This window comes from Nomascus leucogenys, chromosome 15 (assembly GCF_006542625.1).
Source record: "Nomascus leucogenys isolate Asia chromosome 15, Asia_NLE_v1, whole genome shotgun sequence".
NCBI lineage: Eukaryota > Metazoa > Chordata > Mammalia > Primates > Hylobatidae > Nomascus > Nomascus leucogenys.
In genome coordinates this window covers 62,987,546-63,008,833 of record NC_044395.1, presented here as the reverse complement: position 1 = coordinate 63,008,833, position 21,288 = coordinate 62,987,546, and the positions used below count along the sequence as shown (strand labels likewise).

The 21,288-nt window shown below is 39.7% G+C and overlaps 1 protein-coding gene across 2 annotated transcripts in view; it reads right to left on the bottom strand.

Moving 5' to 3' along the window:
• The window catches only part of RAB6A (RAB6A, member RAS oncogene family), a 91,954-nt gene that overhangs the window by 31,366 nt on the left and 39,300 nt on the right, over positions 1–21,288 (bottom strand). The window contains exons 3-6 of one of the 2 annotated variants that reach the window (XM_003254741.3): positions 16,916–16,969; positions 14,870–14,975; positions 12,344–12,455; positions 4,135–4,228 (exon numbers count right to left, since the gene is read on the bottom strand). In XM_003254741.3, the coding sequence (XP_003254789.1) occupies positions 4,135–4,228; positions 12,344–12,455; positions 14,870–14,975; positions 16,916–16,969 (366 nt within the window). Of the gene's footprint in view, positions 1–4,134; positions 4,229–12,343; positions 12,456–14,697; positions 14,804–14,869; positions 14,976–16,915; positions 16,970–21,288 lie in introns of both variants that reach the window. The other variant, XM_003254740.3, reaches the window with a different exon arrangement.

Here is a 21,288-nt window from a genome sequence, read left to right as displayed (position 1 = left end):
GCCTAAATGTGCTTATTAACCTAAGATTTTAATTATTTTTTGGTTTCATTCTCTCATTTTGGGGTTCCGGGTCTTTGTCTTCCTTGACTGAATTATATGAGCAGACAAAACACTGTCTCTAAATAGTGAAATAAAATACTGTGGCACTCACTCCCTTACAAAATGAAAGACAAGTAATAGTTTTTGTGAGTTAAGAAGGAAGCTACACAAAATTAAGTCAACTCAGTTTCAAAAGTTGTAAAATAGAAATTTGGGTTACATTTATATTTAAAAGACAATAAAATCAAGTCCCAATAGCATCAGGAACTTCACCAACATGAGATGTTCAGATAGATAATCTAAATAAGGAAAAATAAGAAAGTAGCAAATCGTGGGTTTTGTTTTTTTTTTTTTTTTTTTGAGACAGGGTCTTACTCTGTCACCCAGGCTGAGTTCAGTGGCATAATCATGTCTCAGTGCAGTCTCAAACTCCCAGACTCTAGCGATCTTCTCACTTCAGCCTCATGAGTAGCTGGGGCCACAGGTGCATGCTACCACACTCGGCTAATTTTTGTATTTTTTGCTGGGGGGATCTTGCTATGTTGCCTAGGCTGGTCTCAAACTCCAGAACTCAAGGGATCCTCCCACCTCAGCCTCCCAAAGTGCTGGGATTACAGGTGTAAGCCACTGCACCCAGCCGCAAATGGGTTTTGAATTCAGGACAAGATTGTAAAAGAAATCTCTCCTCATTGTCACTAGATAGCTATATCTGCCTGTATGGGTCAGGCTTTTGGAAAAAAAAAAATATACCTAGTAATAAAAATGTTCTGGCCAGACACGGTGGCTCACGCCTGTAATCCCAGCACTTTGGGAGGCTGAGGCGGGTGGATCACGAGGTCAGGAGATTGAGACCATCCTGGCTAACACAGTGAAACCCCGTCTCTACGAAAAATACAAAAAATCAGCCAGGTGTGGTGGCAGGCGCCTGTAGTCCCAGCTACTCGGGAGACTGAGACAGGAGAATGCCGTGAACCCGGGAGGCAGAGCTTGCAGTGAGCCGAGATCACGCCACTGCACTCCAGCCTGGGCGACAGAGGGAGACTCCAACTCAAAAAAAAAAAAAGTTCAAACATCAGATTATGGTAATAGTTGTATAATGCTGTAAATTTACTAAAAATTGGCCAGGCAGAGGGCCTCACACCTATAATCTCGAAATCTTGGAGGCCAAGGTGGGAGGATCACCTGAGTTTAGGAGTTCAAGACTAGCCTGGGCAACATGGCAAGAACCTATTCTCTGGAAAAAAATTAAAAATTAGCTGGACATGGTAGTGTGTGCCTGTAGTCCCAGCTATTCTGGAGGCTGAGGTGGGAGAATCACTTGAGCCTGAGAGGTCAAGGCTGCAATGAGCTGTGATCATGCCACTGCACTCCAGCCTGGGCAACAGAGCAAGACCACATCTCAAAAAAATAAAAATAAGAGGGGCCAGGCATGGTGGCTTACACCTGTAATTCCAGCAATTTGGGAGGCCGAGGCAGGCAGATCACGAGATCAGGAGATCGAGACCATCCTGACCAACATGGTGAAACTCCGTCTCTACTAAAAATACAAAAACATTAGCTGGGCATGGTGGCGCGCGCCTGTAGTCCCAGCTACTTGGGAGGCTGCGGCAGGAGGATCGCTTCAACCCAGGAGGCAGAGGTTGCAGTGAGCCGAGATCATGCCACTGCACTCTAGCCTGGTGAAAGAGCGAGACTCCATCTCAAAAATAAACAAATAAATAAATAATAAAAATAAAATTGGAAGCAATCAAACATTATGAAGATACTAGACATCAGTAGTGCTTACTGTATGCTACCTGATAACTCTAGAGTTTCGAAACCTCTGAGACTACGTAGGGTCAGGGCTAGGGGACTACAGCAATGCCTTCTTTAGCTATTAACCAGGAAAAGGACAGCCTGTAGCAGGATATATAAGCAACTAGCTCACACCTTTATCAAAATGTCTCTAAAAGAGAAAGCCAGCTGGGTGTTGTGGCTCACACCTGTAATGCCAGCACTCTGGGAGACAGAGGCAGGCAGATCACTTAAGGCCAGGAGTTTGAGACAAGCCTGGCCAACAAGGTGAAACCCTGTCTTTACTAAAAGTACAAAAATTAGTCGGGAATGGTGTTGCACACCTGTAATCCCAGCTACTGGGGAGTGTGAGGCATGACAATCAGTTGAACCCTGGAGGCAGAGGTTGCAGTGAGCCGAGATTGCACCACTTCACTCAGCCTGGGTGACACAGCAAGACCCTGTCTCAAACAAAAAAATAAATAGATATAAGAGAAAAAATATATAAGAAATAGAAAAGAGAAAGCCAGATGAAGCTACTCACTGCTTTGTCTTCGAATAGTGGCATATGGCTAATATAATGGTATAACACAAATTATTTAACTGTCTGTGGCTCCTATGGGTTCAGTTACGTATCACTTACTAAGTTCCATACACATTGCTAGGTTCTGGGAATATATAATTCTGATGAGCGAGAGAGAGAGAGATTTTCAATATACTGTGGTAAGTAATGATACTGTTTTTGCTGAGATCAGGTCTGTGAAAACACATAAGAGAATCAGGTGTCACAGACAGGGGGTAGGATGGGAAATGTCAGAGAAAATGTTACTAAGGAGCTGACATCTAAACTGAAACTTATGTACAATTAGGAAAGGAAAAAAAAAATGAACATTCCAAGCAAAGGAAACAAAAGCATGAGCACAAATATCGAACCATGACCATGAAACAATATGTTAATGAGGAAAGAATTAGTGATCATTCAATACTACTTACATAATGATTCAAGGCATGGAGGGAAATAAATTAAAAAATATAAAAACAATATAAAGACTTTTTCGTAAAGCTTTAATTATTTAAAGGATGTTACTGTTACCCTCTGTTGATCACCCTCAATTAAGAAAATTATTGGTCTAGGTCGGGCACGGTGGCTCACACCTGTAATCCCAGCACTTTAGGAGGCTGAGGCGGGCAGATCACGAGGTCAGGAGATTGAGAACGTCCTGGCTAACACGGTGAAACCCCGTCTCTACTAAAAATACAAAACATTAGCTGGGCGTGATGCGGGCACCTGTAGTCCCAGCTACTTGGGAGGCTGAGGCAGGAGAATGGCGTGAACCTGGGAGGTGAAGCTTGCAGTGAGCCGAGATCGCGCCACTGCATTCCAGCCTGGGTGACAGAGCAAGACTCCATCTCAAAAAAAAAAAAAAAAAAATTATTGGTCCATAAATCTTATAAATCTGGGACCACTACTCTACATGATTGAAGAGTTAAGCATGTGAGTCGCTGGCTGACCTATCTTGTAGAAAATGGCTTGATAATGTGACATCTCCCTATATTTTCCTGCCCTCCCCCAAAAAGACCTGTTGTAAACATTGTTCAAACACCAGCAGTTTATTAAGGATAAAGTAACCAGAATTTACTTTGACAACAAGAAGTAGAACACGATTACTGATAGCAAATACTTGCTTTCATTTATCTCAGTCTTGGCATCAAACTCTGAAATAAAGAAAATTTACTGGCCGGGCATGGTGGCTCACACTTGTCCCAGCACTTTGGGAGGCCAAGGCAGGTGGATCATCTGAGGTCAGGAGTTCGAGACCAACATGGAAAAAACCCCATCTCTACTAAAAATACAAAATTAGCCGGGCGTGGTGGCGCATGCCAGTAATCCCAGCTACTCGAGAGGCGGAGGCAGGAGAACTGCTTGAACCCAGGAGGCGGAGGTTGCAGTGAGCCGAGATCGTGCCATTGCATTCCAGCCTGGGCAACAAGAGCGAAACTCCATCTCAAAAAAAAAAAAAAGAAAAAAGAAAAGAAAAGAAAGGAAAATAAAATTTACCTTTAAAGCAATGCAGTAGGAATGTAGTGACAATATGGTAGATTTACCACTTTGCAGTAGTTCTATTCACAATCTGAAGTTTGGCAAGTCTTTTCTGTTTTTCCAAAAACTATGCCACATTTATATTTTTCACTGTTTGAAAATATACTGCTAGTTTGTAAGGCCTGCCCTTGCCAGGTGGAAGAAAACCTATACACCAGAGAATAGAATACTCACACAATTATTTCACATTTTTTCAATCTGGTAACCTCAACCCAACTTACCTGCTTTACATTGTATCCAGCTTTTGCACTAGTTTCAATAAACATAACATTCAGCTCTTTGGCTTTCCTCTCTCCCTCCTCAATTGACACTTGCCTGTAAAGAAACAAACAAACTTCTTACTTTTGAGACATGAGACAGTATTATAAAGATTACAAAGAAAGCTCTGAAAATAACTTTCCTTGATATAAGGACTGGTTATACAGGTCACATTAGTTTAAAAATTCATTAATCTGCCACACTCTTGAAATTTGTGTGTTTCTGTGTGTTTATACTTAACATTTTTTTTAAAGACTTTTTTTTGTTACTGATTTGCTTTCACTTGACTGGGCTCATCCTATAATTTTTTTACTTTTACAAACTTAATAGCTTGAGGATGCTCGAGCCCAGGAATGTTGAGGCTGCAGCAAGCCATTATTAGGCCACCACATCACTGCACTCCAGTCTGGGCAACAGACCCTGTCTCAAAAAAAGAAAAAGCTAAAAACAAAACAAAACAAAAAACACTTAATAGCTTGCCTCTGTCCCTTAATATCAGACCACAGGCTTTTGGCCTTAAAATTCAAATCTTTGTGTAAAATAATTTTTATGGCTAGACAATTTGTCAATTTGCTCCTATAATTTATATAACCATTCCCAAACTATTAGAATGCAAGTTGCTTTCCAATTTTACACTACTATGAAAATTGTTGCCCTAAATATCTGTGCTTAATATTTTGTGCACTGCAAATCATTTCCTTAGGTTAGATTTTGTGGATTTCTTTTTTTTTGAGAAAGTTTTGCTCTTGTCACCCAGGCTGGAGTGCAATGGTGCGATCTCAGCTCACTGCAACCTTCACCACCTGGGTTCAAGCGATTCTCCTGCCTCAGCCTCCTGAGTAGCTGGGATTACAGGCGCCCACCAGCACGCCCGGCTAATTTTTGTATTTTTAGTAGAGACAGAGTTTCACCATGTTGGCCAGGCTGGTCTCAAACTCCTGACCTCAGGTGATCCACCCATCTCAGCCTACCAAAATGCTGGGATTAGAGGTATGAGCCACCATGCCCAACCGATTTTGTGAATTTCTGTAAGTGAAGTAAGTGAGTCAAAGACATGTATGGTAAAGCCTCTAGATACAAAATATTAATATTTTAATATTTCCTTTACAGGGTATTTTGTGATGCATTACAATTAGCACTGTGTCTCAAATTGTGAGCTCTCAAGTGCAAGATTATGTCATTTATATTGGTATTCCTAAAGCTTAAGCTGGCAGATAAGTATTCCATAAATATACAAATGTTCTGATTAGTTAGATTTAAACTATCAGCTGACAAACCCTGCTTCCTACAACACGGAAAACTGGGCAATGGAAGAGAATTTCCACAAGCTTCCATCTACTTGCAAGTGTGCCCTTATATTCTACCTCTAGTCCTATTACTATGAAAGAATTGTCCTATTCTCAAAACTTACACCTATGTATTAGATCCCATTCCCTTCTTGCCTATAAGAAATTATTATTCTAGAATTCTCCACTCCCTAAAAACAAGAACATTCTCTTACATAACACTCCAACTGTTAAGATTTTACATTTGCTTGTTTTATCTTCTCATTCTCTCTGTGTATATAAATTTTCTAAAACACTTTTAAAAAACTGTTTGAGAGTAAACTGCCAATCTGCAGACCTTTAGCCCTAAATACTTCAGCAGTGTGAATTTCCTAAAAACAAGGACATTCTCTTATATAACCACAGTACAATTATTAAATCTGGGAATTAACATCAACATCATACCATCATTGAATCTATAGGTTTTATTCTTGTCAATTATCCCAATAACATCCTTTACTGCCAGTTATTCCAATGTCCTTTATAGCAAATTAAATACTTCTTTAGAAAGAAACTTTCTCAATTATTTGGTTATCCTGAGGTACTTGGACTCGTGGATTTAAACATATTTAACATGTTTTATAGTAATTACTGATTTTCAAGTTTTCCTACAGTTTGACCAGTAAAGCTTCTTTGAGTTGGCTCTCCTGAATCTGACATAACCTCAATGGTCTTTCTTTGATTTATGGTATGACATGATGTTCCAGCCCCATTGTTTACATTTTCTGGCCCAGATGCCTAATTTGTCATTTCTTCAAGTAGCCCTGGTTCCTTTGGAAAGAAACAGTATCTACATATGGTAATGTGGGCTCATTCCTCCTGGTTTAAATCTTTTCAGTAGACAGAGCTAGAAAATATTAAAAATTTTCAAATGCTAAAAAATGTAATGAATTCATGCTTACATTTTTTATATTTAACTTTATTAATCTTATATCTGTATTTCCATCTCCCGTGTCCAAAATCCCAGTTCCCAAAGACAATCATTAAGCAAAGTATTCATTTATTTTATGCAGAATATAGACAATCATTTTGACATAACAATATCCAACATCATCACCAACATGTTTACTAAAAACAGTTAAGATCTAGCCAGGTGTGGTGGCTCACGCCTGTAATCCCAGCACTTTGGGAGGCCGAGGCGGGTGGATCATTTGAGGTCAGAGTTCAAGACCAGCCTGGCCAACATGATAAAACCCCATCTCTACTAAAAATATGAAAATTGGCTGGGTGTCGTGGTGCATCCCTGTAGTCCCAGCTACTCAGGAGGCTGAAGCAGGAGAATCACTTAAACCCGGGAGGTGGAAGTTGCAGTGAGCCGAGGTTGTGCTACTGCACTCCAGCCTGGGCAACAGAGCGAGACTCAGCCTTGAAAAAAAAGTTAATTTTTTTTTTTTTTTTGAGACAAGGTCTCGCTCTGTTGCACACATGAGTGCAGTGGCAAGATTGTAGCTCACTGTAACCTCGAACTCCTGACCTTAAATGATCCTTCTGCTTCAGCTTCCTTTGGGAATAGAGGTGTTAAGTCACTATGCCTAGCCCATTTTCTTTAAACTTATAATTTATCTTTCCTTTTTGGCCCTGATTTATAGTTTAATGGCTATACAGGTCCCAGTCCCTCATTTTGGCCACTCATGGGCCCACTAATTGGGACTCAAAGGCTTTCTGCTCAATGGCATAGATGCAGAGGAACACACTTCCACTAGGCATGCATTTACCACCTGGTATCTCTGAAGCAGTGGCTTCCCTTCAAACTCTGCGGGCACCACCAGGACTTGAAAGATGGACATACAGCACAGTGGTGTGAGGGTTGTACCCTCTACCTCCACCATGCTCTGCCTCCAGGTCCCACTGAAGCTTCTCCTGGAAGTACTTGATGCTGAGCTCCACAGCAGCAGTCCAGCTGGGATGGCAGCCCAGTAGTGTCCTCATTTTGTTTTAGGTAATGTGTATATACATCTGTATTTCTCTCTTAAGTAAACTGTACCATATGTTACATACTACTTCACCTTGCATTTTTTCACTTAGTCATATATCCTGAAGATTCACTCCACAGTAATATATACATTCTTCATTCCTTTTTGTACCTGTCTAGTACTCTTTTAAAAGGATGTTCGTAAGTTTGTCAAACCATTTTCCTTTTGTGGGCACCTGGGTTGTTTACAGTCTTCAGACATTACAAATAGTGCTAGATATTACAAATAGTGCTATAGGAAATAGACTTGTATATATGTCTTTTTGTACTCTTACCAATGTATCTTGAGGAGATTCCTAGAAGTGGGATTTCCAGGTCAAGGGCTAAATGTCTATATTAGATATTGCCAAAAATCAACTCTCTCTCCTCCATAGGAGTATTACCATTCTGCATTGCCTCAGCAATTTATGAGAGTAACTGCTTTCCTTATAGCCTTGCTAGCAGAGGATTTCAACAAACTTGGAATTCTGGCAGTCTGAATCTGAGGCAAAAATATTTCTCAGTGCAGTTTCAATCAGTACTCCAGTAAGAGCAAGACTGAGCTTCTTTTCAGATAATTAAGAGCTACGTTACTCTCTCCATGAACCGTTCATATTTCTAGTCAATTTTTCTATAGCGATGTTTATCTTTTTTCTTCTCTATTTTTAGAGGCTTTTTTATTTGGGATATTAGCCATTTTTGATATGATTTACAAATACTTTTCCCTAGTTTGCCATTTGCTTTGTTTATAATGTTTAAAGTAATCAAACTTTACATTTTCCCTTATTTTGTGTCATAGCATTAGTATCATTAAGAACCAGAATTCAGTTAGTCCTTATTTTATTTTCACAATTAAATCTCTAATCTCTTTAGAATTTGTCCTGGTGTAATATGAGAACCTGATCCAACTTTATCTTTTCTATACATTTAACCAGTTACTCCAATCAATTTATTACATAGTTCATTTTCCCCAGTGATTTGAGGTACCACCTTCATACTTATTTTCCATATGAAACTGGGTCTGTTTCTTTTTTTCTTTTTTTTTTTTTTTTTGAGACAATCTCACTCTGTTAGCCAGGCTGGAGTGCAGTGGCACGATCACAGCTCACTGCAACCTCCACCTCCTGGGCTCAAGCAATTCTTCTGCCTCAGCCTCCTGAGTAGCTGGGATTACAGGCACGTGCCACCACGTCCAGCTAATTTTTGTATTTTTAGTAGAGACGAGGTTTCACCAGGTTGGCCAGGCTGGTCTCGAACTCCTGACCTCAGGTAATCCACCTGCCTTGGCCTCCCAAAGTGCTGGGACTACAGGCATGAGCCACCGCGTTCGCCTGTTTCTAGCTTTTCTACTCTGTTCTACTTTTCCGTAACTTTTCATGCAGCAAGACCACATTGCTTTAATTATAGAGGCTTTTTTTTTTTTTTTTTTGACAGTCTCACTCTGTCACCCAGGCTGGAGTGCAGTGACACGATCTCACATCACTGACCTCCACCTCCTGGGATCAAGTGATTCTCATGTCTCAGCCACCCAAGTAGCTGGGATTACAGGCATGTGCCACCTCACCTGGCTAATTTTTATATTTTTAGTAGAGACAGAGTTTCGCTATTTTGGCCAGGCTGGTCTCGAACTCCTGGCCTCAAGTGATCTGCCTGCCTTGGATTCCCAAAGTGCTGGGAGGGGTGAGCCACTATGCTGGCCAGATTTTTCTTTTACTATTATTAATATAAATAGGGTCATCTTGTTCATCTTATCTTATAACTTCAGAGGTGAGAGGAGCATTCTGTCTTGAACCTACTGTAGTGAGATTTTCAACCCCACCACTTCAGTGTGACTACTCGTCAACAACATTAGTAACCTCCAAACTTCTAATCCAGTGGTTAATTCTCAGTCTTCATTTGGTTTGACCTTAAAGAGCATTTGGAATAGTTAATAACTGTCTTCTCCTTAAAACATTTATTTTCATTTGGCTTTCAGGGCTGGGCGCGGTGGCTCACACCTGTAATCCCAGCACTTTGGGAGACTGAGGCAGGTGGATCACGAGGTCAGGAGATCAAGACCATCCTGGCTAACACGGTGAAACCCCGTCTCTACTAAAAACACAAAAAATCAGCCGGGCGTGCTGGCGGGTGCCTAGTCCCAGCTACGCAGGAGGCTAAGGCAGGAGAATGGCTCCAGCCTGGGAGACAGCGAGACTCTGTCTCAAAAAAAAAAAGAAAAGAAAAAGAAAACATTGTGCATTTAAATCTTCTGAATCATAGTCAATCTAACAGGAGAATATGCTATGTATTCAAACTTATCAATCATTCCCTTTATGGCTTCAGGATTTCATGCCATGCTTATAAAAGGCCAAAATATAAAGATGCTTTAAAAAATTAAGTCTTTTAGCCATTTGAAAATCATTTTTGTGGAATGAACAAGCTCTAATTCTTTTAAATGTGAACAGTTGAGAGATGATAGTCTGGCAAAGATTACCAAGAAAGATGGTAATTTCAAAGCAAATGACAAATATTACCTTAAAGAAGAATTATTATAAATATAATTTTAGATAGGGCGTGGTGGCTCATGCCTGTAATCCCAACACTTTGGGAAGTCCAGGCGGGTAGATCACCTGAGGTCAGGAGTTCGAGACCAGCCTGGCCAACATGGTGAAACCCCGTCACTACTAAAAAATACAAAAATTAGCCAGATGTGGTGGCAAGCTCTTGTAATTCCAGCCACTCAGGAGGCTGAGGCAGGAGAATCACTTAAGCCTGGGAGACTGAGGTTGCAGTGAGCCAAGATGGTGCCATTGTACTCTAGCCTAAGCAACAAGAGCGAAACTCCATCTCAAAAACAAACAAACAAACAAACAAAATATATATATATATATAATTTGATAAGTTTCTACCATTTGTGCACTCAACTGAAATATTACGCAATAAAAAAATCCTTATAAGCATACTCCTCGGATAACTCTGGCTATAAAGGGAAACAATTCAGATATACAATTTTTCTACTTAAAAATGAAGAGGCTGGGCGCAGTGACTCATGCCTGTAATCCCAGCACTTTGGAAGGCCAAGGTGGGCGGATCACAAGGTCAGGAGTTTGAGACCAGCCTGGCCAACACAGTGAAACCTCGTCTCTACTAAAAATACAAAAAATGAGCCGGGCATGGTGGCAGGCACCAGTAATCCCAGCTACTCGGGAGGCTGAGGCAGGAGAATCACTTGAGCCTGGGAGGCAGAGGTTGCAGTGAGCCAAGATCGCGCCATTGCACTCCAACCCAGGTGACAATGCGAGACTCCAACTCAAAAATAAATAAATAAATAAAATGAAGGTACTGGCAGGGCGCAGTGGCTCATGCCTGGCACTTTGGGAGGCTAAGGCGGGTGGATCACGAGGTCAGGAGTTCAAGACCAGCCTGGCCAACATGGTGAAACCCCGTCTCTACTAAAAATAAAAAAATTTGCAGGACGCAGTGGCAGGCGCCTGTAATCCCAGCTACTCAGGAGGCTGAGGCAGAAGAATCGCTTGAACCCAGGTGGTGGAGGTTGCAGTGAGCTGAGATCACACCACTGCATTCCAGCCTGGGCGACAGAATGAGACTCCATCTAAAAAAAAAAAAAAAAAAAAGTATCTACAAAGTCTCTAGAGTGAGGATAAATAAAATAGTGAAAATTTCCTTCATAGCAATTCATGTCCAAAACAGATTTTTATAAAGAAAAGATGAAATCATTTCGAATTTACTTTTAAATTAAGAAAGACTTTTTTGCAACTGTACTACCAATACTTTTTTTTTTTTTTTTTTTGAGACGGAGTCTCACTCTGTTGCCCAGGCTGGAGTGCAGTGGCACGATTTCAGCTCACTGCAACCTCCGCTCCCCCAGTTCAAGCGATTCTCCTGCCTCAGCCTCCCGAGTAGCTGGGATTACAGGTGCATGCCACAGCACCCAGCTAATTTTGTATTTTTAGTAGAGACGGGGTTTCACCATCTTGGCCAGGCTGGTCTTGAACTCCTGACCTAGTGTTCCACCGTCCTTGGCCTCCCAAAGTGCTGGGATTACAGTTGTGAGCCACCGCGCCCGGCCTGTACTAACAATTCTAACTGAGGTGCCATGGGCAGAAATGGGCTTCACATCTCCACAAGTCTTTTAACACTGGCTTTCTTTGCAACACTTGAATTAATATCACAAGTTCATTACCCGAATTTCAATATCCATCTCATGAATAAACAAATAAATAGTAAAAGCTCTTACTATTAAGTAGTATAGTCAAAACTATTTAAAGCAGAAAGAATATGCAGTAAATCGCTTAAGAATGCTGAAAGCAAAGATTCAAGCCATGGGTTCTACAGTGAATGTTAATATATTTTGCATCCTGTGACTTGAATATCACTTTGCTCATTTGACTAAGGTATCACAATCAAGCTATTCAGTGCAACTACACAGTCTGGCTCAGCCACACAATTAAAAACAACAACCAAAAAACAAAAATCCACACCACTGAATTATAACGAATGTTTATAAGAAGACTATTAAGAAAAGAGTGTGCATTTAATCATTATGAACAATTTTTAAAGAGAAGGTTTTTCCAAAATGGTTTGCTCTTTAACAAAACACTTTTCATGCTTATGAGATCTAAAAAATGGAAAATATTTACCGGCTTCATGTCTAAACAAACTTGCACAAGAGTTATTTACACATGGGCTTAAACAAAATAAAATTCATTTCCCTTAAGGACTGGGTGTTTAATATTTACATTTATATTTGAGGTTCCCACGCTAAAGAAAAGCAGGGGAGGACATAAACTTAAGGATTAAGCATGTCTCCTTTCAAAACAATTTTTCAGTGAACAAAAATAAAAGGCTGCATAACACAGAAATCAAACATTACACACACATAAAATAACTCCATACCTCTTGTCAGCAAGATCTGTTTTATTTCCTACTAGCATGATGATAACATCACTTCCTCTTTCTGTTCTGACATCATCAATCCACTTTGTAGTTTGCTGGAATGAGTTAACATCTGGTATAGGAGGGTAGACAGAGAGATTAGTGTTGCTGAAAAATGCCTCCCCAGGTGGTGGGCACCTCCCTCCAAAAAAGCCCTGGAAGTTGGAAGGGGGCTGGCACATTAGTACCCCACTTTTAATGTGCCTGCAACATGACTCCATTTTATCTGATTACAACTGTCAGCAATTTAAACAAATTACAAGAATAAAATCTTCAAGGTTCCTTTTAGAGTAGTTTAAAAATTTTTTGAACACGACCAAATGAGTGCAATGTAGTATTTAATTGAAAAAAAAAAAAAAAACTTTTTGAAATATAAGGACAGCTATGGCAGATAATATGGTGTCACATTGCCACAATGCTTTTTTGATCACTTACACATACCAAACATGACAAAGAAAGCATTTTCCAAAGTATGTCAGCCAGTAAGTCCCAACACATCCAGAAAATTTGTAAAGCCTTTCAATAGCTTTCAACACCACTGTTTGCACTGCTTTCTCAGTTTGTGATCACTTTAACCTAAAGTTTATTTGTTTAATGCATCAGAAACGCTTGTAAGAAAATTTATCTTTTCTAGTGTTGGATTCTAAGTAGAGTACTTCAACACTTATTAAAGCAGCTAAACAACATACTAATATTTGAATCACATTTGTGGATTTAAAAAAAATACACCAGGTTTCACTTGCTGTGGTTAAAGTAAGCACAAACATTTTAAAGCTACAAAACGTGTCAATGCACAATATGAACATACCTCTTTTTTTTAAAACAAACAGCAACCCAAAGTAAAGGTGCAAAGGAAGAAAGACTGCATATAGCACCTATCTCAAAAAAAGTCCTTGAATGCAATCTTCTAATTTTGCCAGCACAATTATTCGTTATTAGATAACGATTCCTAATTGAGGAGATATGCAAAAATGTATAGTAACAGTATTACTAGTTCCTTTGTCTATTTAAGATTTTTTTTAGCCCAAGATACTACATCTGTGTAGTGTGGTACATATTTTTTAAAAATTTAAAAAGAAAGCCCCAGATACTGGGCTGGGCACAATGGTTCATGCCTGTAATCCTAGCACTTTGGTTTTTGTTGTTGTTGTTGTTGTAGTTGAGACGGAGTTTTGCTCTTGTTGCCCAGGCTGGAGTGCAATGGCACGATCTTGGCTCACTGCAACCTCCGCCTCCCAGGTTCAAAAGATTTTCCTGCCTCAGTCTCTCAAGTAACTGGGATTACAGGCATGCGCCACCACACCTGGCTAATTTTGCATTTTTAGTAGAGATGGCGTTTCATCACGTTGGTCAGGCTGGTCTCAAACTCCTGACCTCAGGTGATCCGCCTGCCTTGGCCACCCAAAGTGTGGGGATTTCCGGCGTGAGCCACTGTGTCCGGCCTAATCCTAGCACTTTAGAAGGCTGAGGCAGGAGGATCTCTTGAGCCCAGGAGTTCAAGACCCTGGTTTTCCTATAAATTATGAACCACTATATGGAATAATGTTTAATATTGCCTAATATATGTCATAAACCAATTTACAAAGGCAATTTCAATCAGAAAGCATTTTCTTGTCAGTCACCAATGCTTCACGGAAAATTTACAGTCACTTAAAAGGCCACAGGCATTATTATTCAATCTTTAGAAAAAAGAAAAAGACTACTAGTTGTTTCACCTCCTATTTAAAATTTTTTTCTTGGAGAGAAATGAAAGTGTAATTTGTTAGCAACAAAGTCAATAAATCAGTCACAGAACCAAAATATGATTCAAATAAAAAAGATTAATAGAAAACTGTACATTATGTTTTCTCTGTCTTCCTCTACAGAGAGAGAACGGCTGGAAGGGGAAAGCAGAGAAAAGCTGGCTAGCAGAAGCTTGTAATAGCCTTAATAAAAAGCTTGGAGGATTTGGAAAACTTGGCAAGAGACTTAAATGCAGATTATTTTATTTTAGAGAAATCTGAGATCAAGGAAACATTCCTCCAACTATAATTATGGTATGGTTTACGAATAACAGGATACTAAGAAACCCTTGAAGAGGATTCATAATTGGACCCAAAAGAAAATTTCTGGGGCAAAAAACCTGGCACAGTTACATATAAAGCATATTGGTATAAACACCAAAGCAAATATTTCTGACCTGGCTGGTATGTAATTTACTATGATAAAACTTATTTTTACATGCCAGTAAGGAAAACAAGCACAAGACAAGAACATGCATGCAGCTAAGCTAAAGGCTGAAAGAAGATTAGAAATGCATAATTCCCTCCACTCACTTGTGATATCATAAACAACAACTGCCACAGTGGAGTCACGAATGTAGCTAGGAATCAAGCTCCTGAACCGCTCTTGACCTGCTGTGTCCCATAATTGCAATCGTACCTAACAACAAAATCAGTCAAACAAGCAAGAAAAATAAGAAATGTCAACCCGTTGCAATATACCTACTTGTGATATCGTAAACTACTACAGCTGCAGCAGAATCACGGATGTAACTGGGAATGAGGCTACGGAAACGTTCCTGACCCGCAGTATCCCACAGCTGAAGCCTGATCTGTGAGATGGGAAAAAATAAATAAAAAAAAAACAAAAAACCAAACTAATACTAAAAAGAAAAAAGAAACAATGTTTTTTTTAAAAGGGAGAGGGTGGGAAGGAAGTAGAAAGAAGACTCATGCAAGAGGTTGCAGGGAGTGAGGAAAGAAAATAACACAAAACTCCTTTTTCAAAAGGGAGAAATATTAAAAATTTGCATACTCCAAACACAAATGACTGGAAAATGCCACTGGGAAAAGTTTCACAGAATCAGAAATATGGCTTCCCTTTTTCCCTACCTAAAACCTATTTGAATCCCTATGCCTTCCAGGTGGCAAAAAGTAGACTGTTGATGGTTACAGAGAAAGAAACAAAACAAAACAAAAAAACCTAAGGTAAATGTCAATGAGCAGTCTAAGCTATCAGAGTAAAGGAAATAATGCTTCTTTGAAAGCTTCTCTCAAGCTAAAATGTGTCTCTTTCCTATTGGGTCTAGAATGCTTTGAAACCGGGTCTTTAACTACTGTGCTTGTATTTCTCCCATACATTTTTCCCCAGAATATGCGAGTGTGTGTGTGCGCACGCGCGAGTGTGTGTGTATAATGTAACAAAAAGCAGGAAGACCTTTTTGCAGCCCTACATAAAAATGTCTTTACGTACTATCTCATATCTATATTACAGGAAGAAAAGCCTAAAAACAAGTATCAAGTTCTTGCATCATGATAAAGTAGTTTCCAAGGTTTCAATTTTTTTTTTTTTTTTTTTTTGAGACAGAATCTCATTCTTGTCGCTCAGGCTGAAGTGCAGTGGTGTGATCTCGGCTCACTGCAACCTCTGCCTCCCGGGTTCAAACGATTCTCCTGCCTCAGCCTCCCGAGTAGCTGGGATTACAGGCGCCCACCACCACGCCCAGCTAATTTTTGTACTTTTAGAAGAGATGGGGTTTCACCATGTTGGCCAGGCTGGTCTTGAACTCCTGACCTCAGGTGATCTGCCCACCCTGGCCTCCCAAAGTGCTGGGATTACAGGCGTGAGCCACCGCACCTAGCCGCTTTCAAATTTTAAGAAATGACATGCTATATATCAAAACATAAAAGAGAATATTCAGGAAAAAAAAAACACATAAGAAATAACACTGGAAATAAAATAATGTTTTTGGGTGCAGGTCTCAAAATACTGCATTTAAGATATTCACTGTTTAGGTGATAAGTATGTCTTCAAGGGGTAGTGGGCTAGAATACAGATTTTACACTGTATTTAAAGAAAACATTCCAAAGGATGAAAGACAAAAATCCAACAAATAAATACACATTTTTTTTTTTTTTTTTGCAACGGAGTTTCGCTCTTGTTGCCCAGGCTAGAGTGCAATGGCGCAATCTCAGCTCACTGCAACCTCCGCCTCCTGGGTTCAAGCGGTTCTCCTGCCTCAGCCTCCCAAGTAGCTGGGATTATAGGCGCCTGCCACCACGCCTGGCTAATTTTTTATATTTTTAATAGAGACGGGGTTTCATCATGTTGACCAAGCTGGTCTCAAACTCCTGACCTCAGATGATCCACCTGCCTCAGCCTCCCAAAGTGCTGGGATTACAGGTGTGAGCCACCACACCCAGCCCACATAACTTCTTTTTTGTCAGTCACTTTGATACGCATCCTATCCTGACAAAAAAAATCTTGAAGTTCACAAATTGAAATCAAGAGTGGCATTTAGGTCTTTAGTAGCTTTAATTTCTTCATAAAAATTCTCCTTTGATTCTCTGTAAAGCTCTTTGTTTTCATTTTTCCAAATCAAGATGACTGCCAAGTACTACTCGCTCGGTAATAAGAGTTTTTCCCAACAACTGTAAACTATCTTTGGTAACTTTGCTAAGTACTTCTTATGGTGACAATCATTGATAACTTTGATCGCAGTTTTCTAACCTGGAATGTTGCAGAAAATTGCACACTGAAAATATTACTCACTGTTCGATCCTCCAAGTACATAGTTTTTGATAAAAAGTCAATGCCAATTGTTGCCTGTAAAACAAAACAAACAAGTTAACAAATAATAACAGTTTAATGGTGGCCAGCAGTTTAGGATTCAAATGGGACTCATGATTGTGGAAGAAATAATGAATAAACAAATCAATACAACATAGTCAATTAAGGACAAACAAAATTTCCAGTGATAATGATTTCCATGTATTCAGCACTTGCTTCATATCAGAGATTGTTTTAAGCCTTCTACATGAACATCTCTAATCTTTATACATTCCTGCCAGGTAGCTTATTCTCATCCCTATTTTTCTCATTTTACAAATAACACGATAATGGTAACTTTGGTTTAAATATTTGTATTTGAACTTTAGTTTGAGTATCTGATTGTTTTCCACTCAGAATGGTATTTGCCCCAAGAGCAGTTTTATAAAATATTGCTGATATATTGTCAACTGTCCTAATGCCATAGACAGCCAGAGACTCACAAACATCATAACTTTCCATAACAGACATGATTTTTCCAATATAAAATAAAAGTCATTAGGTAAGGAAAACAAGTTTTCCTCTGTACCACACAATGATAGCTTCCTTCTGTGGTGAAAACACATGTAAAGTTCTATTGCCTGGCTGCTGTTTTCCCTATCAAGAGAAAATGGTGAAGTAAGAGAATAGAAAGAAGGCAGACTACAAAAAAGAAAGGAAAAAAAGTATACAAGTTAAAAACCAGTCCAATATTAATTAGGGGAGATAAATAAAAAGAATGGAAGAAAGACAAATGACCCCAGAAAGAGGATGTTGATATGGACTCTATTTTAGAAGTTTAACCACCTCATTAATGTTTGTGTGCACCTATACTATGTATATGTGTGTGTGTGTGTGTGTGTGTGTACATACATACTTTTTCCCTAAATATCTTTGTGCCATATTCCTTAAAACAGAAACTGAGTCTGTGCATTTAAAATATGAGTCACTAAGAATTTTAAGTTCCTAAAAAACAATTAAAAACTAGATCAGAAAAGTGGTCCATCAGTTGGGGATTTTATTTCTGTTGGCAGGAAAATAGAATTTTGTGTGTGTCATAGTTGAGTTCTCACGAGATCTGATGGTTTTATAAAAGGATTTCCCCTCTCTTTGCTCTGTGCTTCTCCTTGTTGCTGCCATGTGAAGAAGGACATGTTTGCTTCCCCTTCTGCCATGATTGTAAGTTTCCTGAGGCCTCCCCAGCCATGCGGAACTTTGAGTCTATTAAACCTCTTTCCTTTATAAATTACCCAGTCTTGGGTTATCTCTTTATTAGCAGCATGAGAACAAACTAATACATGTGTCTCCTTTAATTTCTCCCAGCAGTGTTTTCTATAGTCTTATGCTGTTTGTTAAATTTGTTCCTGAGTATTTTATTCTTTTCTGATGCTTCTGTAAATAAAATTTAAATAATTTTTTTTTTTTTGAGACAGGGTCTCACACTCTGTTGCCCAAGCTGGTATACAGGGGTGTGATTTTGGCTCAGTGCAGCCTCAACCTCCTGGCTCAAGCAATCCCGTCGAGTAGCTGGGACTACAGGTGCATGCCACCATGCCCCACTAATTTCTGTATTTTTTTGTAGAGACAGGGTTTTGCCGTGTTGTCCAGGCTAGTCTGGAACTCCTAGGTTCAAGAGATCTTCCGCACTTGGCCTTCCAACGCGCTGGGACTATAGGCATGAGCCACTGCACCCTGCCTAAAGATAATATCCTTACATGAAAAACCAATGCAATGTTGGTAAGTCTTTACATGTTTTTACACATATTCAAGAATGAAAGCTACAGTAAATTACATAAATTGATTATCTACTAAGTGCCGATTTATACACATTGCCCCATTTAGTTCTCATTTATTCATTCATCAATTATTTATTTATTTATTTATTTAGAGACAGAGTCTCGCTCAGTCGCCCAGGCTGGAGTGCAGTGGCATGATCTTGGCTCACCGCAATTTCTGCCTCCTGGGTTCAAGCAATTCTAGTGCCTCAGCCTCTCAAGTAGCTGGGATTACAGGTATTCACCACCAAGCCCTGCTACTTTTTGTATTTTTAGTAGAGATGGGGTTTCGTCATGTTGGCCAGGCTGGTCTTGAACTCCTGGCCTCAAGTGATCCCCCCGACCTCGGCCTCCCAAAGTGCCGGGATTACAGGCATGAGCCAATGTGCCCAGCTTGCTCATCAAATATTTATTAAGCACGTACTTGCAAATACTGTGTAAGGTACAAGAGTGATGAACAAACATGCAGTTAGTCTCTACCCAAATTGGACGGAACACATTTAAAAATCATGTAAACCTGTCCACATTCATCAGGAATATTTATTGAACTCTATTCCTTCCAAATACTGGGGGGGAAAAAAAGATTTATTTTACTTATTTATTTTATTTTATTTATTTATTTTGAGAGACAGAGTCTTGCTCTGTCACCCAGGCTGGAGTGCAGTGTGGTGATCTTGGCTCACTGCAACCTCCGCCTCCTAGGTTCAAGCAATTGTCCTGCCTCAGCTTCCCAAGTAGCTGGGACTACAGGTGTGCACCACCACACCCGGTTAATTTTTGTATTTTTTAGTAGAGACGGGGTTTCCCTATATGTTGGCCAGGCTGGTCTCGAACTCCTGACCTCAAGTGATCTGCCCACCTCGGCCTCCCAAAGTGCTGGGATTACAGCCATGAGCCACTGCGCCTGGCCGAAAGAAATATTTATTGATTGCCTACTAGGCACCATCATTAGGAGCTGAGAATCCTGTGGTAAAAGAATAAAAAGCAGACAAGAATCTATGCCCTTGCAGAGGTTACAGTCTGCTAAGACAGACAAACAATAAGCTAATTAAGTAAAATAGTATGTTAGAGAGTAGTATAAGAGAAAAAAAAACAGGAAAAGAACTATAGAAAATATTATGGTATGGTGTCAATATTTTTAGATAGGATACTCAACAAAGGCTAAGAAAATGACTCTCACCACTCCTACCCACATATCTATATACTGTAAACCAGTACCTTGCATTTCAATATGTAAGATATTTTTAGTTACATAAATAAAACACCACAAACTTTATGTATGTCAATTCCCGTAGCGCAAATATTTCTAACAAATAGGTTTTTAAAGAAAAAATTGAACTGTTTCTCAAATTCCATATAAACGCTTATGCATTTCTCATTCACTTTGACTTAATATGAGATTACTGCATATAGGCTGCAGGAAGTTCACACTCAAGAACAGCTATGTAAAGAATGTAAAACAACAGCAATTCAAAAGGTGACTTCAAAAGCAAAGAAAAAGATATCCCACTGGACACTTCATTTTCTCTTCCATGACAAAAACATTCACTTGAGAATGTATTAATTCGAACATCAAAGTACATTTGTTGGTATACATAGGCAACCTCACAAAGATAACTAAAAGTAAATTTTATAGTATGTAAGTCAAGAACAGTACTCTCTTCCTTCTCTGAATATAGCAAATTGTGACTTACAAATTATGCAGCTAGGTAGTACTATAAAGGCCACAATCATTATCATGCTAAGATCATGTTTTCCTAAATGCATTTCGTTCTTTTTTTTTGAGACGGAGTCTCGCTCTGTCACCCAGGCTGGAGTGCAGTGGCGCGATCTCGGCTCACCGCAACCTCCGCCTCCTGGGTTCACACCATACTCCTGCCTCGGCCTCCCGAATAGCCGGGACTACAGGCGCCCGCCACCAGGCCCGGCTAATTTTTTGTATTTTTAGTAGAGACGGGGTTTCACCGTGTTAGCCAGCATGGTGTCAATCTCCAGACCTCGTGATCCGCCCGCCTTGGCCTCCCAAAGTGCTGGGATTACAGGCGTGAGCCACTGCGCCTGGCCTCCTAAATGTATTTCTTTATAGCACTTTTGACTAGATTAATAAATTATTTGATTAACTGTTAACTGTCCAACTTCTCCCCACTAGAAGTTCCATGAGAGTAAGGTTGGTTGGTTTGTTCACTGCAGTATGCTATATACCCAAGATGCAGAATAGTGCCTGGTACATAACAAAAACTCCAGGAAATAAAGAAAAATGAAGATGTTGAGAATGACAAATGCCAGGGAAGATAAGATTTAGCACAGTTAGGGACTGGCTTTTGATAGGAAGAAGGCATTTACTGCAGTATACTGGAATGAAAGAGGATTGGTATAAATACTGTTACATGTACCCAGATGACGTGGTAAGAAAAATAAATACGGGCATTCCCGCCTTATACTTTCCATTTCTCTAAGAAACAAGGTCTTCAAAGTAAGGGTCAAAGAAGAGTGGTAAAAGTGGTAAAGTTAGGTTTTCAGGAGTATAGAGTTAGTATGAAATAGTTACTCCAAAGAGTGCTT